At 41.9% G+C, this 18,937-nt stretch overlaps 1 protein-coding gene across 4 annotated transcripts in view; it reads left to right on the top strand.

Annotated features, from left to right (window-relative positions):
- The window catches only part of CLCN5 (chloride voltage-gated channel 5), a 184,397-nt gene extending 168,604 nt beyond the window's left edge, over nucleotides 1-15,793 (top strand). For 3 of the 4 annotated variants that reach the window (XM_047844093.1, XM_047844096.1, XM_047844095.1), the window contains one exon: nucleotides 398-7,316. In XM_047844093.1, coding sequence (XP_047700049.1) covers nucleotides 398-488 — 91 coding nt within the window. In that variant the 3' untranslated portion in view covers nucleotides 489-7,316. Of the gene's footprint in view, nucleotides 1-397; nucleotides 7,317-15,782 lie in introns of those variants that run through there. The other variant, XR_007148968.1, reaches the window with a different exon arrangement.
- Nucleotides 15,794-18,937: the final 3,144 nt, after the last annotated feature.

Here is an 18,937-nt window from a genome sequence, read left to right on the forward strand (position 1 = left end):
GGAACCTAAGAACACAGGAGCATGCATTCCACAACAGCAAACAAGACAAGTGTGTAGATCATGCCGTTGCTGCAAGGGGGTCACGGTCATTGCTGGCCTGTAGGATCAGAGAGGGTGTTCTGGAAGAGCACCATTTGAACTGAGTGGCAGGAGATAAGGTTCTGATACGTAGGGAATATTTAAAGCAGAGGAAATAGCAAGATGTGAGACGTGAAGTAGAAATGCCTGCAGCCTGTTTAGGGACCCATGTGCCGTCCCATTTGCTGGGCACACATAACACTGTAAGGTGCAGTTAGTGTTTGAAGACAAAGTTGAAAAGGCCTGAGGAGGAAAAGCATCACCATTGAGAATGTTAACTACCGATTTGTTTTTGTTTTGTTGCCTTGTTTTCTTTTAGGCGATTGCTTGGAATCATTACCAAAAAGGATGTGCTAAAGCATATAGCACAGATGGCGAACCAAGATCCTGACTCCATTCTCTTCAACTAGAATCACAGGGTTGTGCTGGATATAAAACAGGAAGGACATTGCAGACCATGGATGTATTTTATTAACTGGGTACCCAAAACACATTTCCCATATTTGGATGGTGAAGTTATATTAGTGTGTTGTCTCTTTCCTATAAGTTAACCAGTTGCACTACATAATCTCTGGAATTTAATCTTCTCTTTAGGAGAAAATACAGTTAGGCTTCTGTGATATCGCATTAGGAAGAGTTCATGAGAGAATAAACAAGATTGCTAGGGTTTAATTCTTTAAAATTTTTTTTTTAATTTAAAACATAATTGTTAGCCAATATGCAATCACTGAAAACTATGCAAGAAAAATTCCAACCGTCCTGACCTATAGCCTGCAGAAAGCTCATGACCAAGTCACTTTTTTGGACTCTGTCATTGGTGGAAGATGAAGTGTAAACTAAGGGGCTTTGCTTTTCCGAACACAGAAAAGAAAGCCAGAAGGAAAATAGTAATGCTGTTTTCCAGACTGTGAAAATTCAGTTCAAATGTTTTCTTGTTCCTGTTACAATATTTAGCATTATTAGTTTGTGTGTGTGTATGTGTATGTTAATATCTGATTATAAGACAATGCTGCTTTGGTTAACCTCCTCTAAACAAATTTAGAGAGGTTGACTTTTATAGCTTGCTTGTTCCTGGTACTCTTTTGAAGTGCACAAAGATAAGTTATGGAACTTTCTCCTTGTCTGCCAAAAGGGTGATTTTCCAGATGGTATTTGTTAGTCCAGTAGACAAGGACTTTGCCATGAATTCGTTAGTAACAAAGAATGATTTCTCCAGCTTCCTTGAAATGAATGATTAGTAAAGTTCTAAGCCAAGTCAATGACTAGGAATTTCATGTTTTTTTGTGAGGTCCCAACTAATTCTCTTACCCAGATGCCACCTCCATGAGTGATGGTGCTTTAGGCTTCTGGAATATGTAAGAATAGTAAAGGGAACCAAATCTGGACTGCATACTGATAAACCAGGGAAGATCCTGAGCTGTATCTGCATTCTCATGCATTCCTTCATAAAGACCACCAGTACTAAAATAACTGGGCACTCATGCCTCCTTCCAGTGTTAAGTACATATAACAGGCCAGTTGTTGTCCCTGTGAGCATGAATTAAGGCTTGGGGTACTTTCAAATCCATTTGAGGCATTGGAATAGGATAGGCAGCTGTGACTCCCTTGGGGTTCCTTAGAATTCTAAATAAAATACAGAACCATCCTAAGACCCAGGGGTGTGGACAAGGCCTGGTGACACCAAAGTGCTTGTATCCAATTGAAAAGGTGCCTGTCTCAATTTTCTACCACCTTTACTGCAGTAGAAAAACATCACACTGTAGGGACGCCCGGTGGAATCACAGAGCTACCACCATCATTCCGATACTGGTTTCATTTTCTGTTGTTGTCCCCATGTGCAGCTGGTACCCCTTGTTTTCCTCCATTCTTTTCCCCTCCCTCTCCTCAGTCCTGAGTCCTGTCTTTGGGATTGAGTGCCATGCCTGGTTAATCATTCCGATTTCAAAAAATAACTTCCAGGGCTAGTTAAATTGTAAACCAGGGCTCAGCAATCTTAGGGCACATGGACCAGAGGGAACACACAGCCATTAGCTTTGCTCTGTAGCCCAGTTGCTGCCACTGTGCCTCCCTCCCTTCCTGTGCAGATGCCCACAGCAGCAAGACTTAACTGCCAGGGCTGCAAATTCAGCCTTTCCTGTTTGACAAGTCTGTTACCCCCCACCCCCACCCCTTGCACCACCATTCCAGCCTAGAACCATCAGTCACTAGGGATATCCTCCCCCGCCCCCTTCCCCTTCCCCCAACACCTCAGGGTTCCTCATTTTAAAAGTTGCTGAGCCCTGAATCTAGAATTTCTTTTTCTTCCTTTTCTTTCTTTCTTTCTTTCTTTCTTTCTTTCTTTCTTTCTTTCTTTTTCTCTTTCTTTCCTTCCTTCCTTCCTTCCTTCCTTCCTTCCTTCCTTCCTTCTTCCTTTCTTTCCTTCTTCCTTTCTTCCTTTTCTTTTCTCTTTTCTTTTCTTTTCTTTTCTTTTCTTTCTTCCCCTAGTTCTTATCTTTCCAACATCTGAAATTCTTTTATTGCCCAGAACTGGACAGCCAAGGCTTTTATTGATTTTTATCTTTCAAATATCAAGGCAGTCACCAGAGTTTCTTTTTTTAAAGTATATCACTCTAACATTTTAATGAAAGAGAAAAAACTCCCTAGGTTATATTCTATTATAGTCATGACTCAGTCACTTTACATCTTTTGTCCCTTCCATGCCACTGATTTCCTCGATTGAGATGAGGCTATGTGCCAGACCACCCCTGTGTATTGCGTAGAAGTCATTCTTATCTGTGTATTTCTGGTTCACTGCCTATCTTTTCTTATTAGCCGTCCAGCTAAAGTTTGCAAAACAGGAAGTGTTAGTATTTCTGGTATTTGATGACAATGAAAAGTTTGGTCTCATTTCATAGGGCAGCAGCGATATGGAGGGTGTCTAAGTTTGCCTTTGTGTTTCTTCTAGACTCTGTTTTTGATTTTAGACAGATGAGCCAGTGTTAAGGTGCTACTTCAGAGAATATTTCGAGAAATCAGATAACACTGTGCCAAGGTATACTTTCTAGATGCTAAGCACCGATTGGCCCTCCAGAGAATAATAGCCTTTTGATACCTCACTCCTGATAAATCTCATCCATTAACCTCAGCTTCTCAGGAATCCTTGTAACACATATGCTAGAAGTAGCTATAGTGTATGGTATTCATTATATGTCCAATCCTATGGTTTGGCTCAAAGGTTGGCTAATTGTGGCTACAGTTCTCTGCTAGACTGCTAGCTCAGCACCTTAACACTCTAGAGTTTCTTGTCTTAAGGCAAAGGAACATGTTCTTTCTGCTATTGCCAATTCAGCAGTTGGACATACTTAACCAACAAACAAAGCTGATACAGGGAGGTCTGTCAGTCGCCTCAAATGGCCACATACCTCAATGGCAAAAGGCTAGATAATCTGTGATTGGCAAATTAATTTGAGTTGAAACTAGTCTGTTTTGGCATTAAGAAAAGAAAATTGCCCGACACAAGGGAAGGAGCTATAAAAGAATGCCAATAAGTGCTTCAAGAGAGTTAGGATTTTCCGAGGGAAAATATGCCGTAGACATCCAGCCATTAAAAGAGTGGGAGTCTACAGGTTCATTAATAGTCTAACTGGTATATTTTGTATAGTCAGGTCTTCAATGTAAATAATTAAAGAAGCCAAAACAGGTTATACCGTTGGAGGGAAAGAAGCAAGGGACTGAAAATGCAAACTAATGGCCACTTTCAAGGTCGTTTCTATTTGGATGTTTGTTCAGACACTCTCCTCTTTTCTGGCCCCAGCTTCCTTCTGGTTCAGGCCAACTGTCGAGTGGAGGTGGTATAGTCCAAAGAACTGATAGCCTCTGGTGGATAATCTGACACTGATGACACTTTGGATTTTGCCAGTAGGCAGAACAAACGATCAATTCGCTGAATGAACAGCAAAGCAGTTCAGTTGTTTTGGCACCAGAGGCTGAAACTGAACCCCTTTTCAGGAAAAGCCGAGCATAGTGTAAATTTCTCTAGCAAGTCTCCAATTTCATTTGAACATGAGAAAGAGAAAGTAATGGGGATTTAGTGTGGTCTAAGGCTGTGAAGTAACTCTGAACCATGATGTTATGAACTCGTTCAGGTGTGGGGGGAGCAAATCTATTTTTAAAAACTCATCATGCAGTAGAGTATGTCATGCACAGAAATCATGGCATATTACATTATAGGTTTTAAGTATTTGAATCACCTGTCTCCATTGGGTCTCAATCTTGGTTTGTGTTGTGATGTGATGAACAGGAAGGTGAACTTACTACCCCATGGTATCTTTGTTTTTGTTTTTTTAATCACAAGGGGTGCAGCTTTTGAAGTTGAGTTTTTAATGAAGATAGCGAAGACAATATTGAGAATTTGAAATGGCCAGTGTGTTTTACATTGCCAAAGTACTTACTGATGACTGGCCATGTTGCCACCCATCAGTTCAGAGAAAGCAGGAGAACATTTTTCATGGTGGTACACAGAATATTGAGCTTGAGAAAACCCTGAGAAAAATTAGAAATTTAGAAAGTAGATGGGAAGTAGGATATTTAGTCCTGAAAAAAATTGATGTCTAAATATGTGGTCTGAACTTAAGTGTCCTAAAACCTTGATTTTTTTTTAAACCACCTCTGGGTTTGCCTGAATTCCCTTTGGGGAGAGAATTGAAGGATGTGGCAGTGGAAAAGCCCCAGTAAGAAAATATATGCGTTCTTACAAGATGGTTGGAGGAAGGCCATCCTGTGCCCCAAGCCATACATCCTAGCATTTATAAACTGCTCGATCATGTGCCTCAGGTAGAGAAAAAGTCAAGTGGTCTTTCAAAGACTGTGTTTTCCATGTCGGGGACAGGCTCAAAGCAACATTTAGCTGGAGGCAGTCGGCTTTTATGGAGAAGGCTGACCCATGGCATCTGCTCACAAAGGAGGGCAACGTCTACTGCCATTGCCTAAATGATAAGCTTTAGGTAGATTTTCTTGAATTTTGATAGCAAAATATTTTTTTAAATCTCTATTTTAGCCTCCCTAGAATGTACTTATTGAAATGTATGTATGAAAAAGAAAAACGTGAGGGTTTCTCAGATCAGAGCTCAGGGAGTTGTGTCAGTTTGCAGTGAAATTAATGTAATGGACCTGTGGCGACCATTCAGTTTTGCTCTGCCTCAATTTCAGTTGTGTGCTCCAAGGAGAGAAGTTCTTGGAACAGCAAGTGTTTAGCAACTTCACGTTACTCCACAAATCTTTGCTGGCTGCAGTCTCACTTCTAAACATCTGGATCTGGGCAAAGTTTTAAAGTGATGTAAGAAACAAAATTGTTTTTTTCCACAGTGCAGTCCGATTTTGCCGAATTTCCCAGGAAAGAAAGTATATGATGTACAGAATTCACATTTCTTGGATGGGACCTATCAAGTCACCCTGCCTAATCCCACAGTCATAAATTCCTACCTCTCAGTTCCAGCCAAAGGGTCTTCAGCCTTTGCCTGCACTCACTGCATGCCCAGAGTTTGGCCTTTTAAAAGGAGAAACAGCATATGGTGGTTTTTAAAAAATGATCTTTGCCTCTCCTTCTCTCTCTTCTCCCCACCCCCCTTTTTCTCCTGTCATCCACAAATTCACATTTTTCTCAGTTTGCAAGTGTGCTGTTTTGAATGTGAACCTTGGGGAAAGGACAGCATCTCTCTGAGAATAGAGAATGGAAGATGCTTCTGAGTTGGTGGGCCAAACAGGGCTTTGTGCCACTGTAGAGGCCAAAGCCAGTAGTATTTGTTGAGAGTGTTGAGGGCTTTAGCATCTCAAGGCAGACATATGAAGTAGTCAGAGCTAAACATTATCGTCTACTCATCCAAACCTATTGAAAGTCAACGGCAGCCTAGGATTTAGTGAGTGAAATGCCATCTGGCAAAATGGGGATGAGGGAGTAGCCTGAGATGGTTTTATCAGGGTGGGAATGTTCAGTCTCATTATCATATTGAGTGTACCTCAAAATACATGGTCCTTTCAAGAGTGCTCATTTTCCATTCTCCATTTCACTTCATCCTTTTTCCTCCCTCCTTTCTCTCTCATTGCCCTGCCTTTTAAGTACTCAGCTTTTCAATAAGTATTTACATTTTTATTATATATTTGGTCCTTTAGGACTATGTAATGATTAAGAATTAATTGCATTCTAGATTTAAAACAATGATGTTTAATATTTTGTTTTTTTAAACTGTCTTTTGAAGCTATGCTGCTAACCAGGTACAGGCCAGAAAGGAGTTGGACCTGACCGACAGCACCCTGGTCATGTCACCTAAGGGTGACGTTGATGTCATCATGGTGACTCTTCTCTATTTTACCAAGGCCAGCCTCCTGCTCTTACCTCTGTTCATTCATTCCTGGCTCTGGGAAAAATATTACCCATTGGGTGAGCTGATGAGGCCAGGAAGGTAAGAAAAGCTGGGTTCCTGCCCATGGGCCACATATGAATTCTCTGTAATACGCTCATTTGTAGGGCCGGCTCCAACTGCAGTAGCCAAAGAAAACCTGTCCACATTTCAGTTCCTAAGTGTTGGTAAAAGTTCAACTGAAGCTAATGTGTAGATATCGGCAGTAGCTAGGCAAATACAGAAACTAGCATCAACCAAAGCTAATATAGCCCAAGTTTCCCTAGGAAGCTTGGTGCTGAGCTGTTCAGAGCAATTATTTATTGGAGTGTTGCCAACCCTTAAGTTATGCTTTCTTAGCTTTATTCTAGCTTATGGAGATGTTGGTCCCCGTTCATAGGCACAGCCGGTACCAAAGCTATAGCTTACTGCTCACTTCATTTTGCTCCCTAGTCATGCATAGCAACATAGTCTAAAAAGGAAGACATAGGCTGGGGAGTTAGGAGACCTGGTTTCTATTCCTTATGCTTCTACTAACTAGCCTCGAGATCTTAACCGCTCTGTGCCTCAGTGTTCCCATCTGCAAAATGGGGATAGTGTTAATTGCCCTACCTACCTCACAGGGTTGTTGTGAGGATAAACTGAGACAATGAATGGAAAGTACTTTGACAAGTAAGTGCTATGCAAATCATAAGAAATGGAAACAATCATGTTAAAGGCAATGGAATGGACATTGGCAGAAGGGTTAATGGGATTGTCCAGCCCTTTCTCTGTGTGGTATAAACCCGGGTCGCCATTGCTTTATACATTTTCACTTAGCACAGATTTGTAATTATGCATGTAATAAAGCACAGCCTTATCCAACCTGGTGTTTGGTGTGTTTTTGAAGATTCCAAGTTTTATAGCTATTGATTTCTGATCACAGAAGCAGGGAGCAGGGTGGAGGGAATCGGGGAAGGATAGTATAAAAGGTACCTGCAAACTCCTATGAGCAGGCTCACTTCTTAAAATGATTCATAAGGAGCGCCTGGGTGGCTCAGTTGGTTAAGCGTCCGACTTCAACTCAGGTCGTGATCTCATGTCCCATGAATTCGAGCCCCGCATCGGGCTCTGTGCTAACAGCTCAGAGCCTGGAGCCTGCTTCGGATTCTGTGTCTCCTTCTTTCTCTCTGCCCCTCCCCCACTCACGCTCTCTCTCATTCAAAAATAAATACAAATTTTAAAGACTTTTTGAGTGATTCATTAGATAACTTAATTGTTTTTACATTTATAGATTTAGTAGGACTTTTTACCATAAGGAGACAAATGAGGGGCAGCTTGGCATTTTCTGAGAGATCCCAGATACCTCATTTGTTATGGCTACTTAAATGTTCCTGTCTCATATGTTGGTGATACTTTCCTGATGACATGAGAATTAACAGGGAGCTGTATTCTTTTTCTGTCTTTTTGAGCTTTTAGTGATGTAAGATGGTGGGCTTTTACAGGCCTCTTGCCTACAGTCACTCCTTAGAAGAAGCAGGATGGGTGATTGGAATGTTCCTCCAATGAAAAGTAAGGTTGGCAGTACCCTCTTTATGGTATGTGGAGATTAAATTGTTTTCTGTGGGAAACCCTCTGAGGTGACCAAGGAGGGAGGCTTTGTGGGGAGGTGGTTGAATACGCAAACATTTCCTTTTCACGCTTTTGTGGAACACAGAAAACAAAGGAAAGCTATACTTTGAAGTATGGCTTTCCTACTTTCTCTCTTTTCCTGCATCTGATTGCGCCCCCATCCCCTGCCTGTTTCTGTTAGCCAGATCGCTAATAAGGCAGCTTACCACATGTCCCAGTTTTTAAGGTTTGTCGCGTTGATATTTGGTCACACCCGCACTGGTGTTGACTTGTTGCTACTAAGAACTTTAATGCCTTTGGCCTACTTGGTATCATTTCAGGAAGGATACCTCTATATAAAGATAACTCCCTTGTAAGCCTGAAATTCCACAAAGAAATTTGAGTTTCTGATGTTATTTATCATTTTCCTAGACCCCTTCCACACTATCACTATTCTTGCCTCTAATCTCAATACCTCGGGTAAAAAAACAAAAACAAAAAACAATACATCTAGATGTTCCCAGCAATCAACAACTTACTGTGAATTAGAGTGCCATGTCTGGTCACTGTAGGGCTCAGATAAAAGTGGCTCTGGTGGAGTTTGAGGTACAGATCAATACATCATCTGGTACAGGAGCTGTGCAGAGAAACACCTGGAAATGACCACCAGATGTCAGTGCAATCATTAAAATACCAATGTAGCTATGGTTTGGTCAAAAGAGAACTGTGTCTGAGGGTAGGTGAGGCAAGAAGCATTAATTCATACTTACAGTTAGATAGTGGGAATACAAAATTCAATCATAAGGTATTTATCAGACATTCTCTCTTTACTGTGTGTGATAAAGCTTATGCTTTTCTCATTATTAAATCAATCATGGCATTCCTTACTTTTAAGGAGCTTATCTGAATGCTGTCATTTCTTTTTCAGAGCAGTGTCCTGAAAAAAATGAGAAAAGAAGGACTCCAGTCCTTCCCTCATTAGGATGGCTAGATAGTGTATGATTAGGATACTTTTGACATGGTAGTGTTAATAGTTACCTAGGAAAACAAGTGTCAATTGGAGCTATTGTACATATCTTAGTTTGGGCCGCTATGACAAATTATCATAGAGTGGGTGGCTTACAAACAACAGGAATTTATTTCCCATTGTTCTGGAGGCTAGAAGTCCAAGATCAGGATGCCACCATGGTCGGTCTTGGTGAGACCCCCTCTCCTGGGTCAGACACTAGTAACAGCTCATTATATCCTCACATGGCAGAAAGAGCTAGAGAAGTCTCTGGAGTCCCTTTTATAAGGGCACTAATCCCATCCATGAGGGCTTCACCCTCCTGACCTCATCACCTCCCCATGTCCAAATACCATCACAGTGGGAATTAGGTTTTTAATATATGAATTTTGGAGGGACACAAATATTCAGTTCATAATACCATGCAAAGGAAGAAGTGTGGTAGAAGTAGGTAACTATTATTATCTCCAGCTCTTGGCCTTTGGACTCTAGTTCCAGAACTCCCAAGCTCCTTCTCTAGGATCTCAGGCCCTGCCCTTCCCTTGAGCTCCCAAGGCCCATCTCCTAGCCTCTCTTCCCTCCTCCATAATAAGCAATTTCAACTGCTACTGGGATGTGAGGTAAGAGAGGTGTTCGAACAACCACAAGTGATAAAGTCTTGTTCTCAAAAAAGAATAGCAGGTCTCTGGGCAGAGAGCAACATTCAGGGTGGCAGAAGATATTTTTGGCTTTTGACTCCCCTTAGGCCTCCTTAAGCCTAGGAAAAAGTTCCCTGTCTATACATTACCCACTGCGAGTGTCTTGATTCAGGAGGCGGAAGATAAAATGGAAGATGGTAGATAGATAGATAATAGAGAAAGAAAGAAAGAAAGAAAAAGAAAGAAAGAAAGAAAGAGAAAGAAAGAAAGAAAGAAAGAAAGAAAAAGAAAGAAAAGAAAGAGAAAGAAAAGAAAGAAAGGGAAAAGTATAGGATTTGCAACCAGAGGACCTAGACTCAAGGCTTATTGTAAGGGAACTGCTGCCTCTCTCAATCAAACAAAACTCGGGATCTCTAAGATTGACTCTGAAGGAAGAATCTCCTCTTGAAAATGGACTTCTGGGGGCACCTGGGTGGTGCAGTCAGTTGAGTGTCTGACTTTAGCTCAGGTCATGATCTCTCGATTCGTCCATTCAATCCCCACGTTGAGCCTTGTGCTCACAGCTCAGAGCCTGGAGCCTGCTTCAGATTCTGTGTCTCCCTCTCTCTCTGCCCCTCCCCTGCTGATACTCTCTCTCTCTCTTTCTCTCTCTCTCTGTCTCAAAAATAAATATTTTAAATGAAAAAAAAAAAAGAAGAAAATGGGCTTCTGGATCTCACAATATGGCTGTGAGCTCCATAAGATTCTCCTCATCGTTTAGGCAAATTTTCTGGTTATTTCACTGGCCTAGGGGTGCATGGGAGATCACTTCTCTTTAAATATCCTGGCCTAAGTGTGCCTCTATAGCACAGCTGAGATGGAGGTAAAATTTTTAATCTAAAAGCTCAGGGAAAATAAAATGTGATGTGCAACAAGCTCATTGGGCATATCCTGACTATGCATCAGAATGATCTGAAATAGGTATTAAAATACAGATTCCCAGAGGTTTGGTGCTAAATCTTGGACTTGTACTTGGAAAACCATACGGGAATATTACAGGCTTCACCTCCCAACCCTGAGCCTTATCAGCCTCCTACATGGTGGGAGCCATCTTAGCACCACCTGGGAGAACTCATTATCCTACCTGTGAATTCTTTTGTCCCAAGTAGTAGGTACAGGGCCCAGCCCAGATCAGGACCTCCAACAACACAGCACTAATGGGATGGCTGTTTGTGTAAAGCTTGCCTTCTTTAGTTCCTGTTTCTTGCTTGAAGATGTGTCTCTTTCCAAAATTACACCACCTTCCAGGGTCACCACATTTACCTACCCACAGCAGTTATTTTAGAAGTTACTACCTAATGATCACCATCTCATACAACCCTTTGCAAGTGATGGAGGGCATGTTTATTTCAGGCTCTGCTACTCATTTGGCTCATGGTTTGACCTCTCTTAACCTCAGGAATCACATCTGTAATGGAATGACGATAAAAACTGCCTTATTGGATTGGTGAGATGAATTGAAACTGGGAATGAAAACTGAGCTTTATAGGGTGCCTGGGTGGCTCAGTCGGTTAAGCCTCCAACTTCGGCTCAGGTCATGATCTCAAAGTTTGCAAGTTCAAGCTCTGCGTCAGGCTCTGTGCTGACAGCTCGGAGCCTGGAGCCTGCTTCGGATCCTCTGTCTCCCTCTCTTTCTGTCCCTCCCTCCTCCCCCAACCCTCTCTCTCAAAAATAAACATTAAAAAAATCTCTAAAAAAAAGAAAACTTGGCTTTACAAGTTGGCTATACAAACATCATCACTATTCACTTACTCGTGAGGGCTAAAGGATAATGTATGAGAATAGTCAATTTATCTATGGCTATACCACCCTTAACACACCCCATCCCATCTGATCTTGGAAGCTAAGCAGGGTTGGGCCTGGTTAGTACATTGATGGGAGAATAGTCAATTCATAACCAATGTTTATTGGGCACCATGAGGTATTAAGGATTCAATGAAAGGAAAACACAGGCCCATTCCCTAGATGACAATCTAAATCACAATTTAGAATGGCAGAAACCAGTAGTCTATTCCAGTGACAGAATTTTTTTTTCCAAGTCCAGTATCTATGGGCTTGGCAGCCTCTCCTGAATATTAGCAGAATTTTGGCATCTCCTCTCCCACCAAAATATTTCCTGATCATTTCTGCCTCTGAGACTGGAGTATAACACCAAATCAGGACATCCCAGGTACACTCAAACCAATCTGTCAGCTATGGTTCTCAAGAAGGATGCACCCACTTCATTCTTTCTGGCTCTAATGCCCACTTGGCCACATCTGAAGCTGGCAAAGTTACCTGGAGAACTATTCCTCACCCTAGGTACCACCCAGCCTGACAAAGCCAATTTTACCTCTTTCCTCTTTGCCTGTCCTCCAGCATAACTCCTGTTTCTAGTTCCAGTCACAAAACAAAAACTCCACTGTATGTGGATAAATACCAACAGCATGGCTGTGTGTATGTGGAGAGTGGAGAGGAAGGTTGTCTACACTAGCAGCCATATGCTAGAAATGATTTATTACACAAATACCCTTGAACTTCACAACAACCCCATGAGACAGGCAAAATATGAGGAAACTAAGACCAAGACTTGGTTGTGATTTGTTCAGTATCTCAGAGGCAGGAAGTGCCGTAACAGAAACTGTCTCTCATTGCTTTTGATCTCAAGTCCAATGAGCTTTCTACGACTAATCTTGTGGCTTAGTGCTGTTCATCCTGACCATTTCCGGATCAGTTTATGGGAAGGAGGTAATAGGAGCCCATCTGGTTGGGCAGTTGGCCTAGTGTTAAAAATTTACTGTGGTAAGAATCTGTGTAGAAACTGTGTAGAGATTATCAGAGACAATTCTAGGAAGGGGATCTCCAAAGGTTTCTTTTAAAATGTGGATGTGTAGGGGTGCCTGGGTGGCTCAGTTGGTTGAGCGTCCAACTTCGGCCTAGGTCATGGTCTTGCAGTTCCTGAGTTCAAGCCCCGTGTTGGGCTCTGTGCTGACACCTCAGAGCCTGGAACCTGTTTCAGATTCTGTGTCTCCCTCCCTCCCTCTCTCTTTCTCTCTCTCTCTCTCTCTCTCTCTCTGCCCCTCCCCCACTCATACTCTCTCTCTCAAAAATAAATAAACATTAAAAAATAAAATGTGGATGTGTAGAAGAGTGAGGCACGGGAATGGATAGGGCTGGAGGAACAGTGTCTCAGAGCCTGTATTTGCTAATTTACCTCTGTTGGTATTATTTGAGGTTTTTACCAAGCTTTTATAATTTTTTTAATTGTACACATCCAGGAAAAGAACACAATATTTTTATTTGTAGTTATACAAATGTGTTCATCTCAATTGGAAGCTAAATTTGTTTTTCCTGTGAACAAATGATAAATAATGAAAACTAAAGCCTCAAGTCCAGTAAGTGGTTGTTATGAGAATTCCCATCCCTAGCAGGAGGGCCATATGACTCATGCAGGCACCGGAGGCTGTATTCTCTCATAATCTAACATAGCAGCAAGAACGATCCTTTTAAAACATAAATTTTATCATGCCACTTGCCTGGTTTGAAAGCCTTTGGTGACTTCCCGTTACATTGAGGACAAATCCAACCCCCTTACCCTGGCCTCTCAGGCCTTCTGTACTCTTCATCTGGCCTGCCTCTCTAACCTCATGTTATGCGTTGAATTGTTTCTACCTAAAATTTATATGTTGAAGTCCTAACCCCAGAACCTCAGAATGTAATCTGATTTGGGAATAGGGTTGTTGCAGATGTAATTAGTTAAATTACTATGAAGTCATACTGGAGTAGGGTGGGCCCTACTCCAATATGACCAGTGTCCTTATACAAAGGAAAACTTTGGGGGCACCTGGGTGGCTTAGGTAGTTAAGCATCTGACTTCACCTCAGGTCATGATCTCGTGGTTTGTGGGTTCGAACCCTGCATCAGGCCCTGTGCTGACAGCTCAGAGCCTGCTTGGGATGCTCTTTCTCCCTCTCTCTCTGCCTCTGTCCTGCTCTCTCTTTCTCAAAATAAATAAATAAACTTAAAAAAATCCTTTAAGTAAAAAAAAAATAAGAAAAAAAAATGGAAACAAGCACACATACAGGGAGAATACCATGTGAAGGTGAAGGCAGAGGTCAGGATGATGCTTCTTGAAGGCATGTCATAGATTGCCAGAAAAGCACCAGTAGCTAGGAGGGAGGCATGAACAGATTCTCCCTCGTGGCCTGAGAAGGAGCCAGCCCTACTGACACCTTGATCTTGACACCTTGATTTCGAACTTCTGGCCTCCAGAACTGAGACAGTGCACTCCTGTTGTTTATGCCCCCTGGTTTGTGGTACCACTTTGCTATGGCAACACTAGGAAACTAATACACCTCATTTCTCAGTACTTACCCCTTCTGTTACTTGCTCTTAGCACACTATCATCTTTTTTTGATTCACCACATGGTTTATTCCTGCCTCAGGATCTTGGCACTAGCTGTTTCATCTCTCTCAGATGTGTGTCCCTCAGACTTTTACGTAACTTGCTCTTTCTCGTTATTCAGTTTAAATGTCTGTTATAGAGGCCTTCTCTGACTTCCCAGTCATTCTTAATTGCTTCATGCTCTTTTTTTCCCCTCTTGTGTACTCATCATCATCTGATGTTTTCTTATTTGTTTATAGTCCCCCAGTTAGAATGTAAGTGCCATAGGGAGTTTGTTCCCCACTGTATCCCCAGCTTCTACCCAGACACACCTGGTACACTACAGGCACTCGATAAATATTTGTTGAATGAATGAATGAGGGAATGAGTGGGAAAAATTCGATAAATTCTTTTTATTTTTTTATTTTTAAAAATTTACATCCAAAATTAGCATATAGTGCAACAATGATTTCAGGAGTAGATTCCTTAATTCCCATTACCCATTTAGCCCATCCCCCCTCCCACAACCCCTCCCATAACCCTCTGTTTGTTCTCCATATTTATGAGTCTCTTATGTTTTGTCCCCCTCCCTGTTTTTATATTATTTTTGTTTCCCGTCCCTTATGTTCATCTGTTTTGTCTCTTAAAGTCCTCATATGAGTGAAGTCATATGATTTTTGTCTTTCTCTGACTAATTTCACTTACCATAATACCCTCCAGTTCCATCCAGGTAGTTGCAAATGGCAAGATTTCATTCTTTTTGATTGCTGAGTAATACTCCATTGTGTATGTATGTATGTATGTATGTATATACACATTTTCCTTATCCATTCATCCATCGATGGACATTTGGACTCTTTCCATACTTTGGCTATTGTTGATAGTGCTGCTATTAACATGGGGGTGCATGTGTCCCTTCGAAACAGCACACCTGTATCCCATGGATAAATGCCTAGTAGTGCCACTGCTGGGTCGTAGGGTAGTTCTATTTTTAGTTTTTTGAGGAGCCTCCATACTGTTTTCCAGAGTGGCTGCACCAGCTTGCATTGCCACAAACAATGCAAAAGAGATCCTCTTTCTCTGCATCCTCACCAACATCTGTTATTGCCTGGATTGTTAATGTTAGCCATTCTGACAGGTGTAAGGTGGTATCTCATTGTGGTTTCGATTTGTATTTCCCTGATGATGAGTGATGTTGAGCATTTTTTCATGTGTTGGTTGGCCATCTGGATGTCTTCTTTGGAGAAGTGTCTATTCATGTCTTTTGTACATTTCTTCACTGGATTCTTTGTTTTCTGGATGTTGAGTTTGATAAGTTCTCTATAGATTTTGGATACTAACCCTTTATCTGATATGTCATTTGCAAATATCTTCTCCTATTCTGTCGGTTGCCTTTTAGTTTTGCTGATTGTTTCCTTCGCTGTGCAGAAGCTTTTCCTTTTGATGAGGTCCCAGTAGTTCATTTTTGCTTTTGTTTCCCTTGCCTCCGGAGATGTGTTGAGTAAGAAGTTGCTGCGGCCAAGATCAAAGAGGTTTTTGCCTGCTTTCTCCTCTAGGATTTTGATGGCTTCCTGTCTTACATTAAGGTCTTTCATCCACTTTGAGTTTATTTTTGGGTATGGTGTAAGAAAGTGGTCCAGGTTCATTCTTCTGCATGTCACTGTCCAGTTTTCCCAGCACCTCTTGCTGAAGAGACTGTCTTTATTCCATTGGATATTCTTTCCTGCTTTGTCAAAGATTAGTTGGCCATACATTTGTGGGTCCATTTCTGGGTTCTCTATTCTGTTCCATTGATCTGAGTGTCTGTTCCTGTGCCAGATAAATTCTTTTTTTTTTAGATTTGTGCTGGGTTTTTTTTGAAATTTTTAAAATGTTTATTCATTTTTTGAAAGAGAGAGACAGAGAGAGAGAATGAGTAGGGGGGGGGGAAGATTGAGAGGGAGACACAGAATCCGAAGCAGGTTCCAGGCTCTGAGCTATCAGCACAGAGCCTGATGCAGGGCTCGAACCCACAAACTATGAGATCATGACCTGAACCAAAGTTGGATGCCCAACTGACTGAGCCACCCAGGTGCCCCATAAATTATTTTTTTAAGTTTGTTTATTTTGAGAGAGATAGAGACAGCACGAATGGGGGAGGGGCAGAGACCGAGGGAGAGAGAGAAAATCCCAAGCAGGCTCCGCACTGCCAGTGCAGACCCCGATGCAGGGCTTGAACTCACGAAACCGTGAGATCATCACCTGAGGTGAAACCAAGAGTGGGGCACTTAAACTGAATGAGCTACCCAGGCACCCCTTGATAAATTCTTAATGAATGATAGATTCATTCATTCATTAAGAATTTATCAAACCTAGGGGCGCCGGGGTAGCTCAGTCAGTTAAGCGTCTGACTTCGGCTCAGGTCATGATCTCACGGTTTGTGAGTTGGAGCCCCGCATAGGGCTCTGTGCTGACAGCTCAGAGCCTGGAGTCTGCTTCAGATTCTGTATCTCCCTCTCTCTGCCCCTCCCCTGCTCATGCTCTGTCTCTCTCTGCCTCTCAAAAATAAATAAACGGTAAAAAAAAAAAAAGAAAGAATGTATCGAATCTAATGATATTCATTCATTCATTAAGAATTTGTCGGGGCGCCTGGGTGGCTCAGTCGGTTAAGCGTCCGACTTCGGTTCAGGTCATGATCTCGTGGTTCGTGAGTTCAAGCCCTGTGTTGGGCTCTGTGCTGACAGCTCAGAGCCTGGAGCCTGTTTCCGATTCTGTGTCTCCCTCTCTCTCTCTCTGACCCTCCCCCATTCATGCTCTGTCTCTCTCTGTCTCAAAAATGAATAAACATCAAAAAAAAAAAAAAAGAATTTGTCGAATGTCTACTACTTGATAGCCACTGTGATACAACTCAAGGCACAAAGGCAAATAAGATAGGGTCTCTGCCCCTTAGACTTTCTAAAAGTCTGTGGCTACTGCCAGGTGCCAGTACTGGTGTAGGAGAAAGAGCATGGGCTTTGGAGTCTGATAGGTCTAAGTTCATATCCTAGGTCTGTCACTTACTAGCTGTGTGATCCCAGGAAAGGCACCTAACCTCTCTGTACATGAGTAATCTCTTTTGCCAAATGCAGATAATATTAACACCTGACCCAGGAAGTTGTAGTAAGGCTTTAAATGACATAATGTGTATAAAAAGCTTAGCATCTGGAACCCAGTAGATGCTTTAAAAATGGCATTCCACTTCTACTTTAATTAAATAACCAGAGTCCATCTGCTTACAGGTATTTGCTTCCTTTTGGGGGGAAATTAGCAGTTCCCTAGGACAGTAGTAGAAATAATTCAGCCTAAAGGGAGCCCCTGAGTGGCCCCAGTGCTTTTATCAGGGATCTCTGAGGAGCCATTCAGGTGGAGGAGCCCCATATTGGAAATAAACACCCAACCTATTTCCCTTCATATCCCATATATGAAGTAGTCATTCAATCATTTGTTTGTTCATTCATTTATTTATTTAGTAATTACTTATTGAACATGTATTCTGTGTCAGGCACTGTGCTCAGTGCTGGGGATAGAGTAGCAAACAACACAGATATGGTCTTTATCTTCACAGGGCTTAGAGTCTAGTAGAGGTATTTCTGTTTTGTTTTTTAGGTACCCTTTCATCAAATATTCATTGGGCCTGACAGTTTTTCTCTATTTAGGGGGAATGGTGACCATGGTCACCAGTTGTCATGCCACCACCAGTGGTTACCCAGATGAACAAGTGGTCCTGGATCTGGGGCAGGTATAGGCAGTGGTGTTTATCCTTGGGATTTTTTGGGCTTGGGAACCCTCTGAAAATTATCTTCCAAAAAAAAAGTTCCGCATATTGAGTGCTTGGTCTGTTTCATGCACTAGACTCCTTATTTCACATCTATTATTTCATTCAATCCCCATGACAACCTTGAGAAACAGACACTTTTATTAAAATACTTTATGTAGGGGGGCACCTGCATGGCTCAGTGGATTAAACATCCAACTTCGGCTCAGGTCATGATCTCATGGTTCGTGAGTTTGAGCCCCATATTGGGCTCTGTGCTGACAACTAGGGTCCTGGAGCCTTCTCTGGATTCTGTCTCCCTCTCTCTCTGCCCCTCCCCCACTTGTGCTCTGTCTCTTTCTCTCAAAAAAATGAATAAACATTTAAAAAATTAATTAAAAAAAACTTTATGTTGGGGCACATGGGTGGCTCAGATAAGTGTCAAACTCTTGATTATGGTTCAGGTCATGATCTCACAGTTAGTGAGTTCGAGCCCTACATCAGGCTCTGCACTGACAGCGCAGAGCCTGCTTGGGATTCTCCCTCTCTGCCTCTCTCTCTGCCTCTCCCCTGCTCATGTTCTCTGTCTCTCAAAATAAATAAAAATAAACCCCAAAAATAAAATATTTTATGTCAGGTGAGGAAAGGGAAGCTCATGCTGGTGAGAAAGTGAAAGTGAAGTGACTTGCCCTAGGTTACATCAATAAATCCAAGTCCAGATCTGTATGATTTCTGAGCCTCTTTCTATACCACAATCCTTCAATTTTTCCATAGGATATTTCTGCTAAGAAAGCATTGCACAGGGTTGACTTCTGGAAGCTAGGAGATCCCTTGAAAGAAAAAGTAAGGGTCCACTATATAGACAAAATTCCCTAAGTTTCCATACCTTCTTGTATTAATTATATATTCCTGTGTAACACCAGTGCCATAAACCTAGCAGCTTAAAATAACACACATTTATTATATCACAGTTTCTGTAGGTCAGGAGTCTCGACACAGATTATCTGGGTTCTATGTAAAGGCTGTGATCAAGATGTTGGCCACATCTGGGATCTCATCTGAGACCCGACTGGGGAA

This window comes from Prionailurus viverrinus, chromosome X (genome assembly GCF_022837055.1).
Source record: "Prionailurus viverrinus isolate Anna chromosome X, UM_Priviv_1.0, whole genome shotgun sequence".
In the NCBI taxonomy this organism is placed as follows: Eukaryota; Metazoa; Chordata; class Mammalia; order Carnivora; family Felidae; genus Prionailurus; species Prionailurus viverrinus.